Source organism: Rhinatrema bivittatum, chromosome 7 (genome assembly GCF_901001135.1).
Source record: "Rhinatrema bivittatum chromosome 7, aRhiBiv1.1, whole genome shotgun sequence".
Classification (NCBI taxonomy): domain Eukaryota; kingdom Metazoa; phylum Chordata; class Amphibia; order Gymnophiona; family Rhinatrematidae; genus Rhinatrema; species Rhinatrema bivittatum.
The window spans coordinates 276,892,229-276,916,784 of record NC_042621.1 but is presented as its reverse complement, the minus strand read 5'-3'; the positions used below and the strand labels follow the sequence as shown (position 1 = coordinate 276,916,784).

Sequence of the window (24,556 nt, the reverse complement as noted above, 5' to 3'; positions counted from 1 at the left end):
AACTTTAGTGCAAAGCTAAAAAAAAAGTATAGCAACAACCTTCGTAAGAAAAAAATGATTTGCCACTTCAAATTTTTGAAATAATTCAACAGTTTCAAGGAAAATTATAGGTCAAAGTTAACATTTGCACCAACAAAATAGAAATTTATACTATATTACAAGTCTTCATTGGGACACCCTCCCATGGATGATGTTCTTTTAAAAATATTACCATTCCGGTTTTGTATTTCGATATTCTCTTCTTTCTCTGTTCTGCCTCTCCTCCTTCAGGAGCAATATCCCCCCTTAGCTTGAAAGATAAAAGCATTCTTTCCAGGGCTGGATCACAATTTAACACTATTACTTTCACAACCTGGTTAGAAAGAGAAAAACATTTATGGGTCACATATGAATTCTGCATTTTTTTTTTTTTTTTAGTTTTCATTCACTGCTATGCCCCAAACCATGGTAGCAGAGGGAGTAGCAATAAAATCTCTTTCTTTGGGAGCCACTGTGTCTTTCTTCAGTTACACAAGATAAGAGTTAAATAAGCATAAGAACATGCCATACTGGGTCAGACCAAGGGTCCATCAAGCCCAGCATCCTGTTTCCAACAGTGGCCAATCCAGGCCATAAGAACCTGGCAAGTACCCAAAAACTAAGTCTATCCCATGTTACCGTTGCTAGTAATAGCAGTGGCTATTTTCTAAGTCAACTTAATTAATAGCAGGTAATGGACTTCTCCTCCAAGAACTTATCCAATCCTTTTTTAAACACAGCTATACTAACTGCACTAACCACATCCCCTGGCAACAAATTCCAGAGTTTAATTGTGCGTTGAGTAAAAAAGAACTTTCTCCGATTAGTTTTAAATGTGCCACATGCTAACTTCATGGAGTGCCCCCTAGTCTTTCTATTATCCGAAAGAGTAAATAATATTAATAAATATTAATCTGAAAAAGTAAGACACATAGGAAAGCCCAAAATATTAATGGCCAGAAAAAGAAAGACCTTCAACGTGTTCTTGTTCCTGCGCCACGGTTCCAGCTCTACCATTTAACTATATAGCAACATGGCAAAGATCAAGAGGCCCAACCAGTCTGCCCAATTAGACTGTGAATGCCACAGAGCAGGGACCTTCTCTTATGGGATTTTGTTCAGTGCCATGAATGTCTAGTACTGCTTCGTTAGTGATAAGCAGTAATAGTAATAACAGTAGTAGTAATAATAATAATGATACATTGCTTTGGCTAAGGTTATATCCCAGCTGCACGTGTCTGACTGCCTGCAAGCTATTGCTTCTCTCCTTACACAAATCAGGTTTATATTTTCACTCTTTGGTACTCTATCTTTCTGGCTAGACGACCATACAAGTTTCCATACTTAAATCAACACTGGGAGGTCCCCCCCCCATTTTTGTTTTTAATGTAAACTCTCAACTGAACGGAAATATGATAGAGGTCTATAAAATAATGAATAGATTGGAACGGGTAAATGGGAATCAGTTATTTACACTTTCAAAAAGTACAAAGACTAGGGGATATGCAATGAAGTTACTAGGTAATACATTTAAGACAAATAGGAGAAAATATTTTTATACTCAACACAAACTCTGGAATTTGTTGCTGGAGGATGTGGTAAAAGCGGTTAGTGTAGCTGCATTTAAAAAAGGTTTGAGCAAGTTCCTGGAAGAAAAATCCATAAATCACTATTAAGGTGAGCTTTGGAAAATCCACTGCTTATCCCTGTGATAAGCAACATGGAATCTATTGACCTTTTGGGGTCCTGCCAGGTACTTGTGACCTAGATTGGCCACTGCTGGAAACAGGAAACCTGGCTTGAATGACCTTTGCTCTAACCCAGTATGGCAAGTCTCATGTTAACTTTTACAATTACCACTACTCTCATCAATACCGTCAGTTTTCATTTCTATCGCCTCCGCTAGTAGGTTATTCCAGGCATCTACCATCCTTCTCAGCAAAGCAATATTTCCTCCCAGCCCCCTTTCTTCTTGAAATTTGTTACTGGTAGAATGCCGTGCTCTGAATTTCAAACCTGCACTTGCCTGTCCTTCGTAGAAGACTTTCTCTGGGAAGGGTACCGGCTCTGTGCTGAGCTCGTTCTTTGGAACCAGGCCTCGGACGTTATTATAAAACTGAACAATGCAGCCAAAGTCCTTGATTCGAGTGATGAAGCCGTGGGTAGCCATGCCAAGCTTCGCGTCCTGATAACTGGCAATGATTGGCAGCCTGGAACTTATCAGGGTCTTCTTCCGAGTCAGAATCAGCTTCTTTGATTCAGGAATAATCGTCAAAACCTAAAAGATGCGGTGAGCTGATTATAACAAAAGAGGAGGACTTTCGGGGCTTTGGCTACTAACTGGGCAAATAGATTCTAAAGTGTGGAAGGCTTTCACTTTCTCAAACATTATTAAAAAAAACAAAACAAAACACAGAATGACAGCAAGTAATGCAGTTTTCCAAGGCAAGGATAAAGTTGTTTGGCAAAAAGAAAGATAGGGGGTCTTTAACAGTCCTGCAGGATTAAGACACAAATGCAGGTACTTTAATTTAAACACGCCTAAACTGTGCATTTATTTCAAAGATCCAACCTTACAGCAACAGATTAACAGGATGACCAGACTGGGAAAGGTAGGGAACTGGGAAAGGGGGCAAGTAGGGGTGCAGACAGGTTTTGAGGTAGGCCTTAATGAAGAAAACGACATCCTCAAGGTCAATATTCAGATATTGCCAGCTAAGGGCCAGATTCATTAAGGCTTTTCTCCCATTTTGTGTCTGTGGGGAAAAACAGTGAATCAGATATTAAAGTAAGTTAGCCAGATACGACTTATCTGGTTACCTTAGCTAGCATATAGTCAGTGGTGCGGCTGTGCCGCTGAATGTACCCGAATAAGTTTAAAGTTAGCAGGATAAGATAATCGGCTAACTTCAGATCTGCTCATTAGCAGGTCTAAAGTTAACTGGATACCTTAGCCGGATAACTGGGTCATTCATCATTTTGCAATAAGGCCCTAATGCATGCTGACTGAAAAGGTTTTTAATCGCAAATATGCCAGTCGGGGAGAGGGAGGTAGAGAGTACATTGTACAAATCAACTCCTCTTTTACTTTTCATCACTCCAAATGACAGAAAATTTCCACTGATGTCAACTTTGCTCTTCGTATCTCTGTGTATGTAAAACTGCCCCCCCCCAAATCTACCCCACCCAGAGTTATAAGTGATCCCTCTTACAGTGGTATAAATAGTAAAAACTTACATCTTGGTCTCTACAGAGTTTCTCTCTCCCCGCCCGAACTGGCATTTGTGATTCACGTGATGCAAATAAATAGCACGGGTGCGATAAATGTATTGTGCGTTGCGGATATTCCTATGAGGTGCAGGAGCAGGAAAATTAGCTTAACCACACCCCCTTTATCATCACGGGTGCTATTTCCGCTATACTTATAGCATTTTGATGAATCTAAGTCTAAGTCAGACAGTAAGTAGCTCCTCCCAGTTATGCCCCGGAACACCCTCTTTTTATCCAGCTAAAATCTAGCCGGATAAGAGGCTGAATATACCAAAACTAAGTTATCCATCTAAATGGCTTTTGAATACGCACCTCTTAGTGTTTATCACCCCCAGTGTTTTCAGTATCTCAGACTGTGCCCATCTTCATATGGATTTCACAGGCTTCCACCCGAGGAAAAGTTGAACGATACAGGGCGGGAAGTGAAAGGGCAACCAAACGTTCACCAACACTCTGGTTAAAAAGAGAACTTAGCTCTAGCACAGCCTCACTGGGAGCCTTACCCGGCATTTGATCTGCTCTCCCTCATGGTACTTCTTCTCGGGCCGCTTTAAAAGTACATCTGCCAGGTGCAGGCGAGGTACCAGCCCCGTTATGTGGTCACTCACTCTCACCAGCATCCCAAAGTCTTTCAACGCTGTCACGCGTCCCTAGGTCCCCAAATGGAAGAGAATAGGTTACCTGGCATCAGACAAGCCACCGATCCTTGGTTTGCACATATTTTTCTAGCTTTGACTTTGGTTCATGTTTGTTATAAAATTATTGGCATTTTCAACTGAAATTCACTTAGAATGATGTTTCTGTAGCGAGCGGAATATGAGAACTTAAAATAAATATATTTCTTCTCTGTACACAAAAAATCTCTTCTTTACACACTCGGCCACTGCTTAATAAACACAGAATGCAAAAGCTCAGTATGTCTCCCTACGGCAGTCGATGCCGCACAACTGGTTGACATAATACAACGAGGGCTACTTCACCGTCCGATAGCAGAAACCCCCTTTCTTCATTTTTACACTTCCGTTAGTAAAGCGATATTCATGCTGAAACCTTTTTTAAAATGTTCTTCCTACCCAGCCACGCTGAACATTATGAATCTTAAGCATATCAAACGGCTGCTTTGGTGGATCCCCATCAGAAAAACCCCATGCAGTCTTTAGACTGGACACGGGGAAGGAGAATTTTAAATGCTGGGGGCAGGATGGGAGGGCGTGGCCATAATTTGTTCCCCCTTAATTAAAAAAAAAGCCCTCCCAAAATGACAGGTAAATCTGGATGGGGGAGGGGGCGGTTTCTTAAAGTGCTTTGCATGCCTACGGTGGTTATCCTAGAGTCTTTACGGGATCCAATGTCCTCTATGGGCAAAGCCTTCTCAGACTGTTCTTTAAAAATTTAACTCACTCTCTCAGCAAGTAGGTATTATTTTTTAAGAACAATGACTCAACGACAGGAAATTCCAGATAACTTTAAAAATGTGGGAGAAGAAATACAGCGTGTTAAAGGAGCTCAGTCTACTATTATTCAAGACCGTGGTGGTGTCTTAAACAGGAAAAGTGGGATTATGGAAAAACCTTTAAGGCATTTAAATCTGCGAGTATTACATTTTTCCCAGGGTTGTGGGAGAGATCCCTCAAATTACCTTAAGAAGATATTTCTCCTTGATGTTTTGGAGTTCACTACAGAATCAGCTCCCCCCCCCGGCTAAAAGTGTACTTTTTGCCTTCTCGCTTTACTGTTCAATCTCTGATTCCTCCTGTAGATTTAGATAATTTTACTGACTTTTTTAGAATCATCTAATTATGAAGTCTCTGAAAGAGCCATACTATTAATATTATTTACTGAAAAAGATCAGAGTATTGTTATGAAAAGCTACTTTAAAGAAACCGAATGCACTTTTCATGGGCCAAAAAGTCAGGAATTTTCGAGACTTAATGAAGTCTACGTAGGAGAGAAGGAAGGGATTCTTGGCATTGCGTCAAGATACCTTAAGCCATTGGAGCAACCTTCTTTCTAAGGTTTCCGTGCAAGTGCACTGTCAAGTATAATAGAGATAATTATGTACTTTTTTCACCAGAACAGCTTAAGAGTTTCATAGACTCCAAGAAGATTATGCTTCAAGCAAGTTATGTCTAGGTTAAATCATCCTTTTGGAATGTGCGCATGCCGTATTGAGCTATGTCATTTCTATTTTTAATTTCCTAAGATTTCTCCTATTTTTGCTGAACTCCTCCCCAATATATATTTGGTCTAATGGGTATTGAAATGAGTATTTCTTTTACTTAATTTTTCTGGCATACGTATTTTGTTTTGAATACCAAATTTCGGTACAAAGTGGATGCTTTGTTTGAAAGTTGTAAAATTAATAAATAATATATTAAAAAAAAAAAAAAAAAGACAGACATACTGAAATTAATGGAGAAATTACTTACCTGATAATTTTGATTTCCTTAGTGTAGACAGATGGACTCAGGACCAGTGGGTTATGTTCCCCTACCAGCAGATGGAGACAGAGTCAGGTTTCAAAGCTGACGTCACCCTAGATACACTCCTGCAGTGACCTCAGCCCTTCAGTATTCTCTTCAAAAGCCACTGTGGACATACTATTGAAAAAACTTGATTAAAAATGGAAAACCATAACTGTACTCAACCAAACACTGAACCCCAGTAAGGTAATAGATGCACTGATCTAGGGACTGGATGACAGCTTACCCAAAATCTCTTGGAATAGATATTCACACCACAGGCGAATCCTTGGCACCATTCTTGGGCAGCCGTGGGCAGGATGCTGAGTCCATCTGTCTACATTGCGGAAAATAAAATTATCAGGTAAGTAATTTCTCCATTTCCTAGCATGCAGCCAGATGGACTCAAGATGTACAAAAAGCTGTGCCTGATCGGGGCAGGAGGCTGCCTGCGGTCCAGTTAACACTGTCCTTGCAAAGGCAGCACCCTCCCAGGCCTGAGCATCCAGGCGATAGAACCTAGAGAAGGTGTGCAAGTAGGACCACATTGTCGATCGGTAGATGTCGACGGGAGATAGCATTCTAGCTTCCGCCCAGGAGACTGGCTGAGCCCTGGTGGAATGAGCTTTAACCTGAAGGGGTAATGGCTTTCCTGCCTCCACATAGGCTCCTGTGACCACCTCCTGAATCCAGTGAGCTATGGTAGCCTACGAAGCTGGTTCGCCCTGCTTTCTTCCCCTGTGAAGGACAAACAGATGGTCTTGTCTTTCGGACCAGTTCTGAAACTTCCAGATACTGCACCAAAAGCCTACCGACATTCAAATGGGGAGGCAGTATTCTTCCGCAGTCCTTGTGCTTATTTAGGGATAGCAATGAAATGGACTGATTCAAATGAAACTCCAAAACTACCTTTGGCAAGAAGGATTGAATGGTACGAAGCTGTAATGCTCCTGGAGTATTCCAGAGGAACGGTTCCCGAGACGACAATGCAATTAATTCAGAGATGCAATGTACCGAGCAAATATCCACCAGGAACATTGTTTTCAGGGTTAATAAACGCAAGGAAAGACTGCACAGTGGCCGAAAGGAAGGCCCTGCCAAAAACTCCAGTTCTAGATTGAGATTCCACAAAGGGTGGCAGGAGGTACTTCACCCCTTTCAGAAAATGGGCCATATCTGGATGAGCTGATAGGCAAGTTCCGTTCACCTCAATCCTTAAACAGGAGAGAGAAACTACCTGGAACTTCAAGGAGTTAAGGGTCAAAACTTTATTCACGCCGTTCTGCAAAAATTCCAGAATTATTGGGATTTTGACCATCTGAGGGGGAAGTATGGCGTTCCTCGCACCAGGCCTCAAATATTCTCCAAACCCACACTACGCTAGGGATGTTGAGAACTTCCGTGCATGGAGTAAGGTGGCAATTACTGCCACCGAATATCCTCGCTTCATCAGGTGATCCCTCTCAAAGGCCAAACCATAAGACAAAATAGTGTTGGATCCTCTTGAAGGACCGGTCCATGCTGTAGCAGGTACATGTGCGGTGGGAGGCACAGAGGGGTCTCCACCAGGAGTCTCCGCATAGGCCTCGGATAGGTCCAGGGAGGTTAGGAACTCTCCTGATTGTACGGCCATTAATCATAGAGCGTAGGGTTTCCATGCAGAAATGAATCACTTGTAGATGTCGGCTGATGCTCTTGAGGCCCAGGATGGGGCAAAAGGAACCTTCCTTCTTGGGTATGATGAAAAAGATGGAATAACGCTCTGTATTTTTCTGGGGCACAGGTACTGGCATTATAGCCCTCACCCTAAGGAGCCTTAACAGGGTAGTATCCATTGCCTGCTTCTTGTGCTGGGAATGGCAAGGAGACATCATGAACATGTCCTGAGGAGTGCTGTGAAATTCTAGCACATATCCATCTCAAATAACCCATTTGTCCGAAGTGATCTGGACCCACCGTTGGTAGAAAAGGGACAGTCGACCCCCCTATCTCCTCGTTCTGAGGGTGGGTCATCAAAACTTCATTGGGGGGTTCGGGACGAACCTGAACCCAAGCCTGACCCTCTCTTGGGCTGCCGACTCTGAAAGGACTAGGACCTCCCAAAGGACTGAGACCTCTGAAATATCGAGTTTCTGTATGGGTGAAAGCATTGGGAGTCCCTGGATCAACCCCCTCATGGGTGAGGGGCACTGTAACTGTTTTCTCTTATCTTCTGGTAGCCAGAGTGCTGGAGATTCGTCCCATTTACTGACCAGCTTTTCCAATTCGCTTCCGGAGTGATCCTTTAAAGGGCATCTTTGTGAGATTTACCTTGGAGGTTATGTCTGCAGCCATAGCTGCCTTCTGGCCGCCACCACCAAGGCCACTACTCTGGCTGAGGTATGGAATAGGTCCGAGCCTGTATCAGCTAAAAAGGTGGTGGAGGGTTCTATAACCGCTCTGGTATTTGCCCTCGAGTTATCCACCTCCTGAGAGAGGAGCAGGCACGAACGAGCTACCAGGGAACAACAAGAAGCAATCTGTAAGGTCATTGCTACTGCGTCAAGGCCTAAGAATGGACTCCATCCGCCTTTCATGCGCATCCTTTGAGGCCACTCTTCCCTTCACTGGGATAGTTGTTCACTTAGAGATGGCACAGACCAGTGAATCCACTTTAGGGAAACACTAAGGTTCTCTCGCTGCCGGATCCAGTGAGTATAGAGTTTCTAATGCTCATCCACCTTTAAAACTTGCTTCTGGGGCATCCCATTCCAGGTCAATCAACTCCCGGATGGCTTCCAGTACTGGAAAGTAGCAAGAGGCTTTCTGTAGGGAAATAAGAATGGAATTTTTCTTTGGTTCCATCATAAGAGTCTGCCCCAGGAACTCCCAGCATCTTCAGGGTCTGGCCAGCAATTTGTGTCTATGGAACAACTGTAACATGATCCGATACAGTTCTAAACCGGGGAGGGGTGGGGCATGGGATTTCCCCATCTTCCAAAGAATCTGGATCTTCATCTGTGCCATCCGGGTCCCTGCCAGGGATACCCTCGATGAGTCGAGTTAATTAATACTACGGAAAAACATTTCACAAAAAAAAATTTAAATATATCAAATTTAATCTTAAGACTGCTTTTTTCTATGGTCCAAAATCTAACAGATGCACCTAGGGATGATTTAATCTTACCAGCCGATAAATGTAACTAGCTTGCCCACTTTTTAAAAGAAAAGATCCAAAACCTTCTTAATAAGATTCTATCCAATTCACAATAACAAGTTTTAAAACCGCAAGATGTTCCCCTCTTGGTCTTCATAAGAACATAAGAAAATGCCATACTGGGTCAGACCAAGGGTCCATCAAGCCCAGCATCCTGTTTCCAACAGTGGCCAATCCAGGCCATAAGAACCTGGCAAGTACCCAAAAACTAAGTCTATTCCATGTAACCATTGCTAATGGCAGTGGCTATTCTCTAAGTGAACTTAATAGCAGGTAATGGACTTCTCCAAGAACTTATCCAATCCTTTTTTAAACACAGCTATACTAACTGCACTAACCACATTCTCTGGCAACAAATTCCAGAGTTTAATTGTGCATTGAGTAAAAAAGAACTTTCTCCGATTAGTTTTAAATGGGCCCCATGCTAACTTCATGGAGTGCCCCCTAGTCTTTCTACTATCCGAAAGAGTAAATAACGATTTACATCTACCCGTTCTAGACCTCTCATGATTTTAAACATCTCTATCATATTCCCCCTCAGCCGTCTCTTCTCCAAGCTGAAAAGTCCTAACCTCTTTAGTCTTTCCTCATGGGGGAGCTGTTCCATTCCCCTTATCATTTTGGTAGCCTTCTCTGTACCTTCTCCATTGCAATTATATCTTTTTTGAGATGCGGCGACCAGAATTGTACACAGTATTCAAGGTGCGGTCTCACCATGGAGCGATACAGAGGCATTATGATATTTTCCGTTTTATTCACCATTCCCCCTTTCTAATAATTCCCAACATTTTGTTTGCTTTTTTGACTGCCGCAGCACACTGAGCTGACGATTTCAATGTGTTATCCACTATGACGCCTAGATCTCTTTCTTGGGTTGTAGCACCTAATATGGAACCCAACATTGTGTAATTATAGCATGGGTTATTTTTCCCTATATGCATCACCTTGCACTTATCCACATTAAATTTCATCTGCCATTTGGATGCCCAATTTTCCAGTCTCATTCCAAAGTGTCTCTCCACCATTGAAATTGAAACCATTATTAAAAAATTAAATCCAGTAACGCATCCTTTAGATTCATTAAGTGAAGGTGTGATCCCTCCTCTACTAAAATGTGCAGTGGTTAAACCAATTTTAAAAAAGAAAAACTCTGATCCTACCATGTTTGTTTTAGCACAATATCCAACCTATCCTTTTTAGCTGAAATATTAGAAAATGTTGTTGAAGTTCAACTCACAGGTCACACTGATACACAATTTCTTTCCCTCATAATTTGGATTAAGAAAAACATTTTTAATACCGAACACTACTTCTTGCTCTTTCAGACACTCTATTAAGAGGCTTTGATGCAGAACAATCATACTTATTGGTCTTACTTGACCTATCGGCCACCTTTGACACAGTAAATCATCAAATCCTAATCCGTAGGTTATCTGAAAATAGTTTTATGGCATTAGATTACAGTGGTTTGTCTCCTATTTATAGAATCTAATCTTTCAAATAAAAATTGGTAACTCCTTATCTAAAAAGGTCAGTCTTGACTCTGGTGTACCTCAGGGATCTTCTTTATCCGCTACTCTTTTTAATATATACATGTTACCATGGTGTCAACTCCTGGCTGGTTTAGGGATTACACACTATCTTTATGCGATGACATTCAATTTCTAGTTCCAATTAAAGACAATCAATAATGCCTTGAAATTAGTCCAGATTTATCTTTCTGCTATTAAACAATTGCTAATTCATATGAAAGGAAAATTGGTTCTTACCTGATAATTGTCGTTCCTGTAGGTCTACGGATCAGTCCAGACTCCTGGGTTTTGCCTCCCCTCCAGCAGAAGGAAACAGAGAAGTTTAGACAGACTCTGTTCTATACCCTGAGGTGCCACCCAAAGTCCATCAGTATTACTCAGTCACAAAGCAGAATGGCTCAAAACCAAACTAACTATACACAGTAACCTAGAACCCAAAATGGAACACTAACCCCAAATGGGAACAGAACCCATTCGGCACGGTATAGAATATTGATCTGCAGACCATAATTAACAACAAAAACTGCAACGAGCTGGCTCTCCGTTGCCTGTATGCCATAAACGGGTGGGACTCTGGACTGATCCGTGGTACTACAGGAATGAAAATTATCAGGTAAGAACCAATTTTCCTTTCCCTGTACGTACCTGGATCAGTCTAGACTCCTGGGAGCTCTTCTTACCTGGGATGGGATCCGGAGAGGCCTGCTTGAGCACACCTTCAAATCCTCCAGAACCAGGATCCTGGACATCCAGCCTGTAATGCCTCGCAAAAGTATGCAAAGACTTCCACGTAGCCGCCCTGCAAATCTCTTGTGGTGAAACTTGCTGACATTCTGCCCAAGATGCCGCGTGGGAGCGGGTAGAATGAGCTCGAAGACCTACTGGCAAAGGTTTACCATGCAGCAAATATGCTGAAGATATAGATTCTTTCAGCCATCGAACGATAGTGGTCTTAGATGCCATATTGCCTCGTTTTGGACTACTCCACAGCACAAACAGATGATCCGAGACTCACAAACTGTTCGTGACTTCCAAATAATGCAGTAAGGTTCTGCGAACATTCAGTTTCCTCAAATCCTTAGAAAGAGGATCCGAACAGTCCAGGACTGAGAAAGATGGAAGTTCCACTGATTGATTCAAATGGAACGAGGAAACCACCTTTGGAAGAAAAGACAGAACCGCCAGCAATGATATTCCAGAATCCAAAATCCTTAAGAAGGGTTCCCTGCAAGAGAGCGCCTGGCCTCAGACACCCTACGAGCCGACGTAATAGCCACCAGAAAACCAGCTTTTTAAGGTGAGGTCTTTTAACATCGCCCGCTTTAACGGCTCAAAGGGCGCCGAACACAAGGCCGTAAGGACCAAATTTAGACTCCACGAAGGACAAGGAAGCCGTACCAGCGGCCGCAAATGCTTGCCCCTCCCCCCCTTCCCGAAGAAAACGAGCCACATCCAGATGCGCCACCATCACCCCTTGTATGGGACCACGCTGAGAACCAAGAGCTGCCACCTGCACTCTGAAGGAACTATAAGACAATCCCTTGGCTAGCCCATCTTGCAAGAAACACAGAATATCTTGAGACTTTCGCCTGAGTTGCAGCAACCTGACGCTACATATACCATGACTCGAAGACTTTCCATACACGGACATAAGACAGAAGTGGACGTCTTGCGAGATCTTAAGAGCGTAGCCACCACGGCATCCGAATAACCCTCGTCTCTCACACGCTGTCTCTCAAAAGCCATGCCACTAGACAAAAGCAATCTACCTGGTCGAAACAGATGGGCCCCTGATGTAGAAGGTTCAGGAGATCCAGAAACCTCAGCAGTCTGTCCACCACTAAGGTTGACCAGATCCGCAAACCAGGGGCGCAGTGGCCACTCCGGAGCCACGAGGATCACATTGGACGGATGCAGCTCCACTCGCCTGATCACTTGCCGATCAGAGGCCACGGTGGAAACACAAAGGAGAACGTTTGCGGGCCAGGGAAGAACTAGAGCAACTACCCCCTCCGCTCCTGTCTCTCATCGGCGACTGAAGAAGCGGGGTGCCTTGGCATTCCGGAACGTCGCCATCAGATCCATCCTGGATAGTCCCCAATTCCCCAAATATTGTTTTTTTATATTTTCTAATTACATTTTATGTAAACCGTTGAGATAGAATACGGAACAATGGTATATAAAAATTTTAAATACCAGGACCTGAGGTACTTCAGGTTAAGGCTGTGGCCGACCCATCCTATGAATGGGAGGAGCTGGGCTTAGCAAAGGCCTAGTAGGCCAACTCTCCCTGGGCTTCCTCACATTGCTGACATAAGCAAGAATCCAGGTCAGACTGTGCAGTCCTAATATGACAAGCAGCGCTGAGAGAAAGGTGTTTGTTTCTTTGCTGCCAGAGCTAATGGCAACGGTAACTGCATGTTCAGATGGCTTGCACTTAAAATTTTATGCGCACAGATTTTGGGTGCCTACGCGGGCCACAGCAGGGCGCACACACAGCCCATGCGCCCAGCTTTTCTTGTATTCTGCACTTAGTAAATCGTGCACGTATGTACGCGTGTGCCACTATGCACACAGCCTGTGCTTGGCATTATGCGTACAGTGTGTGCAGAGAGCCGACATGCGCTGTGCGTACCGAAGCTCTATGGCGGGTAATACAGGCACAAAAACGTGTACCATATGGTGCTGCTGCGGCCTACCATGCGGTGTGCTGACCAAGCCTAAAATGGGGTCTAACCCTCCGGGGGTCTGCTCAACCCACTCATAACCCCACTTCCCTTTACCCCAACGGGATCAGGAAGGACATCGGTTCGGCACGCTGAACAAGGAGACTGGAGGAAGTCTTACCAAAACCTCTCCAACTTCTCTGCCTCAGGAGGAAATCCTCATCTCTTTTTTTTTTTTTTTTTTAACTTACCTGGGCTCAGTGCTTACCAGTGGCGTACAGACACGGGTCTCTGGCTGCGGGGAGAGAGGGCTTTGGCAGTCACTCCACACTCGGCTTCCTGCCCCCGCTGCCTTTTAACGGCTTCAGCACCAAAGTCCATGCCAGGAACCAGCTACCGGACCAAGGCACACCTCTGAGGGATTTCGGAAGTCACCTCAGGAATTCTCAACTGGGGGAGGGACCTTTACGCATCACCTCAGGAGAGCGGGGCTCAATCTTTTCTCCAATTTAAAAGTAGAATTTCTTCTTCCAAAAGCTACAGCAATCCCCATAGGGAAAGCATGTCCACATCTGCTGGAGACTGAGAAATACTGAAGGGCTGAGGTCACTGCAGGGGTGTATCTAGGATGACATCAGCTTTGAAACCTGACTCCATCTCCATCTGCTGGCAGGGGAGCATAAACCCCATTGGTACTAAGTCCATCTGGCTACATGCTAGGAAATAATGGTTTTTCAAATCTTTTAAATGTGCTAAGAAAAAAAATAAAATCTAAGCCATATACTAGAAAGGAAACTTGAGAATTATAAACAAGAGAGAAGCAAGACAGCCAAGGAGGAGTAAGGATGATATTTTAAAGAGCCTAGCTTGGCCTGCTGATTTAATACTTATTTTGCACTAACAAAAAAAGGTGCACAAGAATTTATTTTAAAAAAATCAAAATAAAGTTAGCATTCATCAAGTACATTAGGTATTACGTTAGAATTTCAGTAGGACCTTACTGCAATCATCTGCCCAGGCAGAATGTCCTGATGTCTTAAAAATGGAGCCTCGATAATATGCCTAGAAACGGGGAGAAAGTTTTCAAAACAAATTATGACTGAAGCCACAGTGTTAAAATGAGAAAACAATCCTATCGGCTGTGGTGGACTACAACAATTTCTCCTGCAGTTATAAATCTGTTTGGGGAAGTAATGGCCAAATTTTTAATTTTCAGGCTAAAAAAATTAAAAATAATTTTTTTACCCACCCTGTCCCAGATGGTCTCTCAAAACTGGGCAAGCAAAGTAACTTGTGGGTTTTTGCACTTTGTTTTGGCCTGTAAGTTAAATACAGTCCCTATAAGCATAAAACGTTGTTACTTTTTGTGCCATGTTTCCCGCTAGCTATTATCCCTGAAAATGGAGGTACGATGACAAAAAAGGTTTTTTGGGGGTTTTTTTACCATAAAAGATATTTGTAAATTTGCAGCCAAATACAAATAAAAAAATAGAACACACAATTCTCAGTTTGAAGTTGTGGCCCAAAGTTATAAAAAAAAAAAAAAAAGATTCATAGAAACTAGTTACTTTGCTTTCTAACCAGCAACTTTAGCTAATGAAATTTCTGAACCTGCAAAAAGGTAACTTTTACAGCAACACTGCTCCCTGTCGTTGGAGGCAAAGGGAGAGGATCTTGGAATCTTACTGAAGACCTGAGGAGCAGAGAGGACTGATCTTATGAAGATGCCCAAACCTGTTCTCGGAATCCCGCCACCAGTCGAGTTTTCGGGTTGTCCACAATCAATAGGCACCAGATGAAACTTGCACACGCATTCACTGTGGATATCCTGCAAATCCAACTGGTTAAAGGGTCCAGAGAACAGGTTTGGGAATCATTGGAAGCGACTGGCATCCACACGTCTTGTCACACAAAGCAGCTGCAGTATCAAGTTGTAAGCGGCTGCGGGTGTTGGGAGAAATCAGGGACTAAAGCAGAGGATCCTGTGCGATTCGTCCTCATAATTTTATGAAGCAACTGATCTCTGGTTCAAGTAACAGAATTAAGAATAAATTTCTGTATTCCTATTGATCTCACTATTATCCAACACTGCGGATATAAAAAATAAACACAAAAAAACCCCACCCACACTATTCCTACAAAATGTATCAAAGCAGACTGAATGCAAAACCTAGGATTATGTAATCTTCTAGCACAGTGTACCTAACCAAGCTCTGATGTATATCATCACAAAAGTACCCGATCACGTTTTTACTGAATCATAAGAACATAAGAACATAAGAAAATGCCATACTGGGTCAGACCAAGGGTCCATCAAGCCCAGCATCCTGTTTCCAACAGTGGCCAATCCAGGCCATAAGAACCTGGCAAGTACCCAAAAACTAAGTCTATTCCATGTTACCATTGCTAATGGCAGTGGCTATTCTCTAAGTGAACTTAATAGCAGGTAATGGACTTCTCCTCCAAGAACTTATCCAATCCTTTTTTAAACACAGCTATACTAACTGCACGAACCACATTCTCTGGCAACAAATTCCAGAGTTTATTTGTGCGTTGAGTAAAAAAGAACTTTCTCCGATTAGTTTTAAATGTGCCCCATGCTAACTTCATGGAGTGTCCCCTAGTCTTTCTACTATCCGAAAGAGTAAATAACCGATTCACATCTACCCGTTCTAGACCTCTCATGATTTTAAACACCTCTGTCATATCCCCCCTCAGTCGTCTCTTCTCCAAGCTGAAAAGTCCTAACCTCTTTAGTCTTTCCTCATAGGGGAGTTGTTCCATTCCCCTTATCATTTTGGTAGCCCTTCTCTGTACCTTCTATGTATCTTCTATGTATTCCTAGAAAGGAACTCTCAGCATCTAAGCTGTTCCTTGCACTGGAGATCATTATCTTTGGCCATCTTGAAAATATGCATGGCTCTGCTTTCGTTTTTGGTAACAGATTTAAATTTGGGTTAATGCATACCTGTAGGCAGTCAAGGACGAAACAAAAAAAATTCAAAGCTATTAACTCCACACATACAAAAATGCAATACCAGGAGCAGCTCATCCTGTTCCTAGTTTACAAGACTTTGCTGCATTTGCATTTTTGAGAAATATCAATTCTGCATTTTACTTACGTTTTCAAAGACAGCAAAGCCACTTCGTCCATCGGACTATAGTCAACAATTCTACCAGTATGCTTGCTGCCTCTCTTAAACTTTTCGGGGCTGAAGGACTGCTTTGAATCCGAAAGATGATTCTTCTGCAAAGAACAGTCGTAATTTGTCGACAAAGGAGACTTACACGAACTTGCACAAAAACTCCCCAGCAAGCAGGAGTGATCTAAAGAGAGAAATGGGGGTACACCCCCTCCATTCACATCAATTTAGAAACCGATGAAAGTAAATTTACAACCCTTCTCTCATGCTTTGCCCCTACCATTAAATCCTGCACATGAAAGGAACTTTGCCAAGGGCGACGGGGAAAGCATAAATGCATTAAGCCACACTCTGAGCAATGCCAGGGGGTGCAGGAACACAAGCATGGCCACCCTAAGCTGCGTCTGGTTTGGGGCTTCGCCTTGCCACTTTGCGTCCGACTCCCTTGGAGCAGAGAACGTGGTGCTGCCTGGACTGTGCTTTGAGGCTGCATCCATTTAGTTAATTGAATTCATATTTACAGAGAGCGCCTTCCTTGTACAACAAGACTGCAACCCAACGCGGGGAAAGTTCTGAGCGTAGCTCAAAGTTTGCTTCTGCCCCTCACCTCCACGGTTCTTGCTTTATGGAACCAGTTCTCCCTCATACATACATTCTGTGCCCCCCTTCTCTGTTCAAAGGTTAGCATTCACCCCCCCCCCCCCCCCCCCCCGCTTCCATCTAATCTCCTTGTGCTTCTTCCCCATTTTTCAGACCTGCCAGCCATGGACTTTATCTTTTTGTAATAGGATTCTTCCTTCTGCTTTAAAATGTTTACTTGCCACCTATGTAAGTGAACCTCATCTATGTTCATGCATCTCAAAGTTACTACAGTTCTTTTATGAATGTTCTGCACTGAACATTTGTTATTGTTGATTTGAGATTTTATTGGGCGATCATATTTGGTCAGGCAGGCAGTCTAGAAAATACTTTAAACAAACTTAATATAAAAAAAACAAAAAAACAACCAAAAACCCCAACACACATTGAACCTTACATGTGCAAAGGCTAATGTCCCATCACCAAGGTCAAACACAGCACCCATTTTCTTGTGGTAGGCCTTCACTCTGCACTCCTCCACCACCCTGCTGAGCTGACTGCTCGACAGCTGCCGTAAGGGGCTACCGGGTTGCAGGAACGACTGCCGGAGGGTTAAACGGACGGTCTTAGACGGAGGGTGGAAAGAGACAATGCAAGCTTTTATCTAAAGTGGAGCAAGAAGGTGGTTTTAGAGTCAAGCAATCCTAAACAGTAAATATCACATTTCAGAAACCCACAACTCGATATTAAAAAAAAAAAATGTCTCTGGCCAGGCCAGGTTCTTGCGTTCATTATGGCATTGACCTACCGTCTGTTCTTTGTGATATCCACCAGACCTATTTGGATCCAAATGCATAAAGTCCACAGTGCCAGTGAAGGAGGAGAGGAAAGACAGCGTGATGCCACTGGGGACTACCTACAGCAAGGACACATTACAAGTTAGAACCGAAAAACACACCCACGACACTTAATACCTGCTATACCTATTGAGTTACAGTGGACGGCTCCCTTGGTTCCTACTGGTCTTATAAAAAGAGGGCCTTTTGCAGGGTAGATATATAGATTTTCCCAGGTAAGCTGTCTGTCTGAAAACTGCCCCTCTCTAACCCAGGCCTGGGGATCGATAACATGCATTACTTTGAAAGGATAAAATGTTGCCTGAAGGAAAAAGCAGATGGAAATCTCTGCTTGAACTTTTTCCCTTCCCAAAAGGAACACACATTCATACTTTCCCCGCTGAGGACAGGTAAAGGTACCCAAGGGCTTTTGCATCTGGAAGTTAAACCCCCCCCCCCCATAAATATTAAACCGCCACTGCATACATACAGAGCAGCAAGAAAAAGAGGTCTTCCGAGGTACTGAGGCAGCAGGCAGGGCCGCCGACACCAGTGACCGTAGCAGCAATCACCTACTGTGCAACAGGAAGACTCTGCCACCAGCAGACCTTCTCCATAGGACAGAGGGCAGCAGGGGAGGCTGAAAATAGAGGGACCGGGGACAGAGGATGCTAGGAAAGCTGAGACCGATCAAACACAAACTTACAGTTTCCTGTCAGCTGAGTGTATGGGCCTGTTCCTCCTCTAACAGGGCTGTGATTGCATCTCCATTCAAACCCCCTGTCTTAAGAGGTTTCTTTTAGTATGGGCCCACTGTAGGGGCCTCAGGATGAAGGAATCAATTTATCTGCTTTGAATGCATCCTCTTGCCTTCAATACCTCTTGAAAAAGGCAATGACTTTACCTTCTGAACCTGAGCTTTAACGACCAGTCCCGGCAACAGGTTGTTGAGCGTCCAGTTCTGATCCTCCGTTGCAACGGATGCAGCCACGTCTGACCGGCTGATGGACAGCTGGATGATTCTCCCATTGTCTTTGACCTTTTCTATCAGACAGTTTAAGTACTGGCCCACCTTCAGGTCTCCTGCAAGCACAGAAGGCAAGCAAAAAAAATTCCTAGGGGGGGTTGCGCTACATAAGCATTTTTATCATTCTGTTCTCGCACCTCAGGCAAAGCTGTGCTTATAAAGCCTTAGAAAAGGGAGGCTCATGGATGAAGCTGCATTTTTATTTATTCAGCCACACTGAACACACACACACACACACACACACACACACACAGGTGACCTTTTCATGTAAAAAAAAAAAAAAAAACCCCACTTCCTTGAAACAGTGCAGACTCCGTTTCTACCCCCCCTGCTCCCGCCCTTCCTCAGAGACCGCGGCTTCCATTGAGGTGTCAGAGATGCTGATGTGGGAAAAGGACCAGTCTCGGCCAGAGCTGCTTTAACCACTTAAGGGGCCCCCAGGCAGACTTTCGTGGATGGGGCCCCTTTTATCTTTTTCTATATTTGGATTTCAGATTTACTCGTCCACCTTTCCGAACGCAAGTTATGACCAGGGACAGAAGGGTAGTTCTCTACCCCAGAGGGCTTACAAACTAAGGGCCTCATTTACTAAGCATTTTCCCCACAGACACAGAATGAGAGAACAGCCTTAGTGAATCCGGCCCATTACTTGTACCCGTGGGACTGGAGGGTTAACTGACTTGCCCTCAATGGTAACAAGAAGCATCAGTAGGAGAAAGGGGACTTCAGCCTGGCTACCCCGTTTCTTCGCCTCTTGCTCTAACAACTAGGCCACTACTGGACCACCACCCTCCCAACCCCAGAATTCTCCTCCTCAATCTGAAGTTACAACTTTCCTCCTCTGTGCCAGCTGATGGGAAGGCAGCTGCATGCCATCTCCATCTTCTGGTATATGCAGGCCAGTGCAAACACACCACTACACTTATGCAAGCCAAAGCAAGCTCACATCCAAGGCCTTCCAGCCTGTGAGGACCCATGCCAGCTTGGGAGGGCTGGCCCGAGCAGAGCTGGAGCAAGGACATTAGGAACTCTAGGTCAGTGGTTCCTAAACCTGTCCTGGAGGAACACCAGCCAGTCAGGTTCTCCAGGACAGGTTTGTGAATCACACCCTAGGTGAAACTTCAGCCTTGCGCTACCTCCATGAGTCTTCCCGCCCCTTCAGAATTTATTTGGATTTATTACCCGCCATTTGTTTAAGAAATTCACCCAAGGCAAGGTAGAACATATTGAGTGCTAACACACAGTCAGAGACCTATAGGTGTAGTAGTTTAACCATTCTAATTGGAGGGACAAGGTGGACAGCAAAGACCAACTTAAAAAAACAAAACATACGTCTCACACAACATCTCAACAGGATATAACACAAATTAAGTGTATATGGTGCCAGTTATATGAGCATGGAAAATCTGCAACAGTAAAGTTTAATTTGGAACACCCAGAGAGTCCAGTCTGTTTATTCTGACAAACAAATACACCCAAGGAAGAGTTCCCCCTATACCCTGGGTCCTGAAAGTTTATCCTCCCCCAACTACAGAAACCATATCCCAGGGCTTCTGGACTGTGCAAGGACTTAGCCCCGGGATCGAGTGTGACCCAGTCATCTCCATTAAAACCCAGAAGAGGGGCTACATATGTTTGCCTGCCTGCTGTTTTTAGTTTATATAATTTGTGCATGATACATATTGAGAAAACAGAACAAGCTGGAATCCCAGATATCCCTACGCAGTACCTACACACTAGCAGGATACCTCCTCCTGCTCACACACACAGAATACAAACTAACCCTCGCTGAATGCAGAAAAAGTGGGTGCAAATTAGAAATATGCAAACAAAACCTGACTATAAAAACTTAAGATATGCCAAGGTTCATCGAGCCCAGCACCCTGTCTCAAACGGTAGTCAGTTCAGTTCACAAGTACCTAGTAGATCCCAAGCAGCAAATCTATTCCTTGTTGCTCACTCCAAGGAATAAGCAATGGCTTTGCCTAACCTACCTGGCTAACAACATTTTATGGTCTTTTCCTCCGGGAACTTCACCTTAACCATGTCCCGCTGGCAACAGATTCCACAACTTGATTATGCGCAGAGTGAAAAAGTACTTTTTACGATTTCTTTTAAATCTGTTGACTGCTAGATTCATGGGGTGTCCGCTTGTTCTAGTACTTTTTAAAAGGGTAAATAACCATCTTTAATTTACCTCTTCCACCTCACTCATGATTTTATAAACCTCTATATGGCCCCTCTTAGTGTCCTCTTTCCTGAAATTTTCTTTGCTCTGCTGTCCACTCCAACTTCAACCCTCCCCTCCTGAAGAGAGAGGGGGCAAGAGGAGGGACTGAATTAGGGAGGAGAGCAGCTGTTCTTTGCTCTGCAGCATCTGCTCCAGGCTCACTCTCTCCCTTCTTGTCCCTGAATGACGGAGGCTGGATTAGGAGGCAAAGTGGCTCGGCTTTGCTGTGCCTGCTCCAGGCTCACCCCTCTCCTCCAGTTTCTTGCAGGCTGCCTGGGAGGAGAAGTGCTGGAACAGGAAGCAGGGGGGATTTTCTCTGCCACCTGAGGCAATGGAGGGTAAAGTGACTTGCCCAAGGTCACAAGGAGTGACAGCAGGACTCGAACCCTGGTCTTCTGGTTCATAGTCCACTGCTCTAACCACTGCTCTAACCTCCTGTAATTGGTATTGAAAGGTAAATTTCAATACCATTATATGCATTTACCATTTTTAGACATCATGGTATATAAGGTTGGTGGGCGTGTATTTACATCCATTTATAGAAAGCACAGATAAGAACTCTTTATTACATTTTGAGAGACACAGTTCTTTCCTGCTAATTTTCATTCCTGTAGTACCACAGATCAGTGCAGACACCTGGGTTCATCTCCCCCTATCAGCAGGTGGAGACAGAGAAAAAAACCTCGCTGACACCATATCTAAGCAACCTTGCCACCTGCAGTTCGACAGTATACATCTATATCAAAGCAGATAATAGCAAAAAATATGAACCATTAAACAACAATTAACAAGAACATGGAATGCAACAGGGAGCAATCTTACAGCTGAGCTGACAACTCTCCCCTTAATATAACCCCCTTCTAATTGGGCGGGCTCTGGACTGATCTGTGGTACTATAGGAACAAAATTAGCAGGTAAGAACCAATTTTCCTTTCTCTGTACGTACCCGGATCAGTCCAGACACCTGGGATGTACCAAAGCCCTTACTCAGGGTGGGACCTGGAGAGTCCCACTCCTAAAACACTCTCGCCAAAGGAAGGTTTGCCGGAGCCCTGACATCTAAGCGATAGCCTTGCAAAAGTATGCAGCGACTTCCAAGTCGCCGCTCTGCAAATTTCCTGTGGGGAAACAAGTTGAGATTCCGCCCACGAGGCCGCTTGCAAACATGTGGAGTGAGCACACAAGCCTTCCGGAACTGGACGACCCCGTGTAATATATGCGGAAGAAATAGCCTCCTTCAAGCATCGTGCAATAGAGGCTTTAGAAGCCTTGGAGTCTCTATTAGGACCACTCCACCGCACGAAGAGGTGATCGGACCTCCTAAAGGTATTGGTAATCGAGGCAACGCAATAAAGCTCTCCAAACATCAAAACATTTGAGCTCCCTTGCATTAGGATCCGACGCCGGTAAGTTAGGAAAAGCCGGAAGTTCCACTGACTGATTGACATGGAACGCTGAAACCACCTTTGGTAAAAAGGAAGGTACCGTCTGTAAAGAAACTCCAGATTCCAAAATCTGAAGGAAAGGATCTAGACAAGATAACACCTGTAACTCAAATTCTTCTAGCCGAACAAATGGCGACGAGAAAAAAAAAAAAAAGTTACTTTATGTGTCAAATCCTTTAACGTAGCCCGTCGGAGTGGCTCGAAAGGAGGTTCACACAGAGCTTTAAGAAATAGATTAAGGTTCCAGGATGGACAAGATTTCCGAACTGGAGGACGAAGATTCATCATACCTCTAAGAAAACAAACCACGTCCGGATGAGACGAAATAGAGGAACCTTCAATTTTGCCACGGAGAGAGCCCAGTGCTGCTATCTGTACTTTGAGAGAACTAAGAGATAAGCCCTTGGTGAAGCCATCCTGTAAGAAAGATAATTTCAGGAATTAAGGCCCTAAGAGGGCGAATTCCCCTGATGGAACACCAGCCCTCAAAATCTTCCATACCTAAACTTAAGAGAGATTCTCTGAAGGTACTCACCACAACAGAAGAAAAGGTCCCCCAAACAAACAGCCAGAGCCCCACAAAAAGCTCCTACCTAAGGGGAGGAAGTCGCTCACCTGTAGAGCAGTGCTGCAGTGCAAACACAGTTTTTTGGTTTTTTTTTAATTAGGTTTAGTTAAAAATGAACAACCTGCCCTGAAAAATAGGCAAAAATAGCCAAAACATTATTGTAAAAAAAGTATTGTAAAGAGCCTGCAGCCGCCTCAGCAGCCTCATGAAGGGAGAGATCTGGACAACCAGATTTACACTTCACGGGCGCCAAGACCAAGCACACACAAGGGTACTAACTCCCAGCTTGGCCGCCTCAACCGGACAGGAAAGAACCCTAAGGATTCTAAAAAAAATAAAAGAAACCCTCGAGAGGAAGGCTCAAAAGAAAAAAATTAGCTGAAAAAAATTAGTCAACTGCAGAACTGCAGGATTAACTGCCATCTGCTGGAGACAGAGAAATACTGACGAACTGCAGGTGGCACAGTTGCTTAGATACAGTGTCAGTGAGGATTTTTTCTCCGTCTCCATCTGCTGATAAGAGGGAGATGAACCCAGGTGTCTGGACTGATCTGGGTACGTACAGGGAACTAACATACACTGCAAAATAAGGAAGTACCTCAAAACACCAAATAAACATTTAAAAATGCATCGATTAGGCTAATGTGCCCTTTATATCTTGGGGGTAATTTTGAAAAAATTATGCATGTAAATGGCTTTTGGAATATTGCCTGATGGTAGTGCTGGGTATGAGCAAAAGCAATTTTGTGCATAATTTTATGCACACTTCAAAGAGGCATTCCATGGGCTGGATGGGAAGAGAAGAGACAGAATTTGGATGTGCAGTTTTGAATTCTGAAAGTATGTGCACAAGAATTACATGCAGTAAGTTACGCCCGATGGCAAATATAGGTCGGCACCAGTTCCACGCAAATCCGCAAATTTTTAAAGTGGAATTATAAACATAAATCCACTTCAAAAATTTGAGCTAAAGTCTGCGGGTAAAAGGAGCATCCTTGGACTTCAGCCTGTGTGGGCTGTTTGAAAATGACCTTCATATTCAGATCATGCACTCCCCCCTACAGCTGCTAGATTTGAAAGTAATACCAGAGGATGAAATATTGTAGAGGGACCTGTCAGAGTTAGTACTGCAAATGACCTAATCAACAAATTTTCTTCCTTAAAGTACAATATTGGTATTTGTATCATTTAAGAGTAAGCAACCTAGGAGGGAATATTTACATAGTTGGGGAGTAGTAGAGATTAATCATGCGTCCCAGCAGGACCTGAACATACCTTTGTTTGTCACTTTCACGAAGTTCTGGGCTGCCTGATGAGGCAAAAAAGCTTTAGTACCACTCACTCCGATGTCAATCAGATAGCCGTGATCTTCCACGCTGGCCACACAGCCAGAGAGCAGCTGAGGAGCGGAGACAATTCAACACATGAAAGGAAAGAGCATTAATCAGCATGATACAGCTACCAAAGTAATCTGCCTTGTGTGTGTGTAGCTAACACATTAGAGGCAGGGCAGCATATAGAAAAATGTTAGCAAAGATTGTATGGTCTCTCATAAATGTCAGCCTCAAAATCTGCAGCACTGCC

At 43.8% G+C, this 24,556-nt stretch overlaps 1 protein-coding gene across 1 annotated transcript in view; it reads right to left on the bottom strand.

Moving 5' to 3' along the window:
• PDCD11 (programmed cell death 11) overlaps positions 1-24,556 on the bottom strand; it is a 134,714-nt gene that overhangs the window by 96,778 nt on the left and 13,380 nt on the right. The window contains exons 6-14 of the mRNA XM_029610292.1: positions 24,248-24,371; positions 18,607-18,785; positions 17,675-17,782; positions 17,324-17,530; positions 16,267-16,391; positions 14,146-14,206; positions 3,792-3,938; positions 2,045-2,296; positions 212-352 (exon numbers count right to left, since the gene is read on the bottom strand). Of these exons, the coding sequence (XP_029466152.1) occupies positions 212-352; positions 2,045-2,296; positions 3,792-3,938; positions 14,146-14,206; positions 16,267-16,391; positions 17,324-17,530; positions 17,675-17,782; positions 18,607-18,785; positions 24,248-24,371 (1,344 nt within the window). The remainder of the gene's footprint in view (positions 1-211; positions 353-2,044; positions 2,297-3,791; positions 3,939-14,145; positions 14,207-16,266; positions 16,392-17,323; positions 17,531-17,674; positions 17,783-18,606; positions 18,786-24,247; positions 24,372-24,556) is intronic.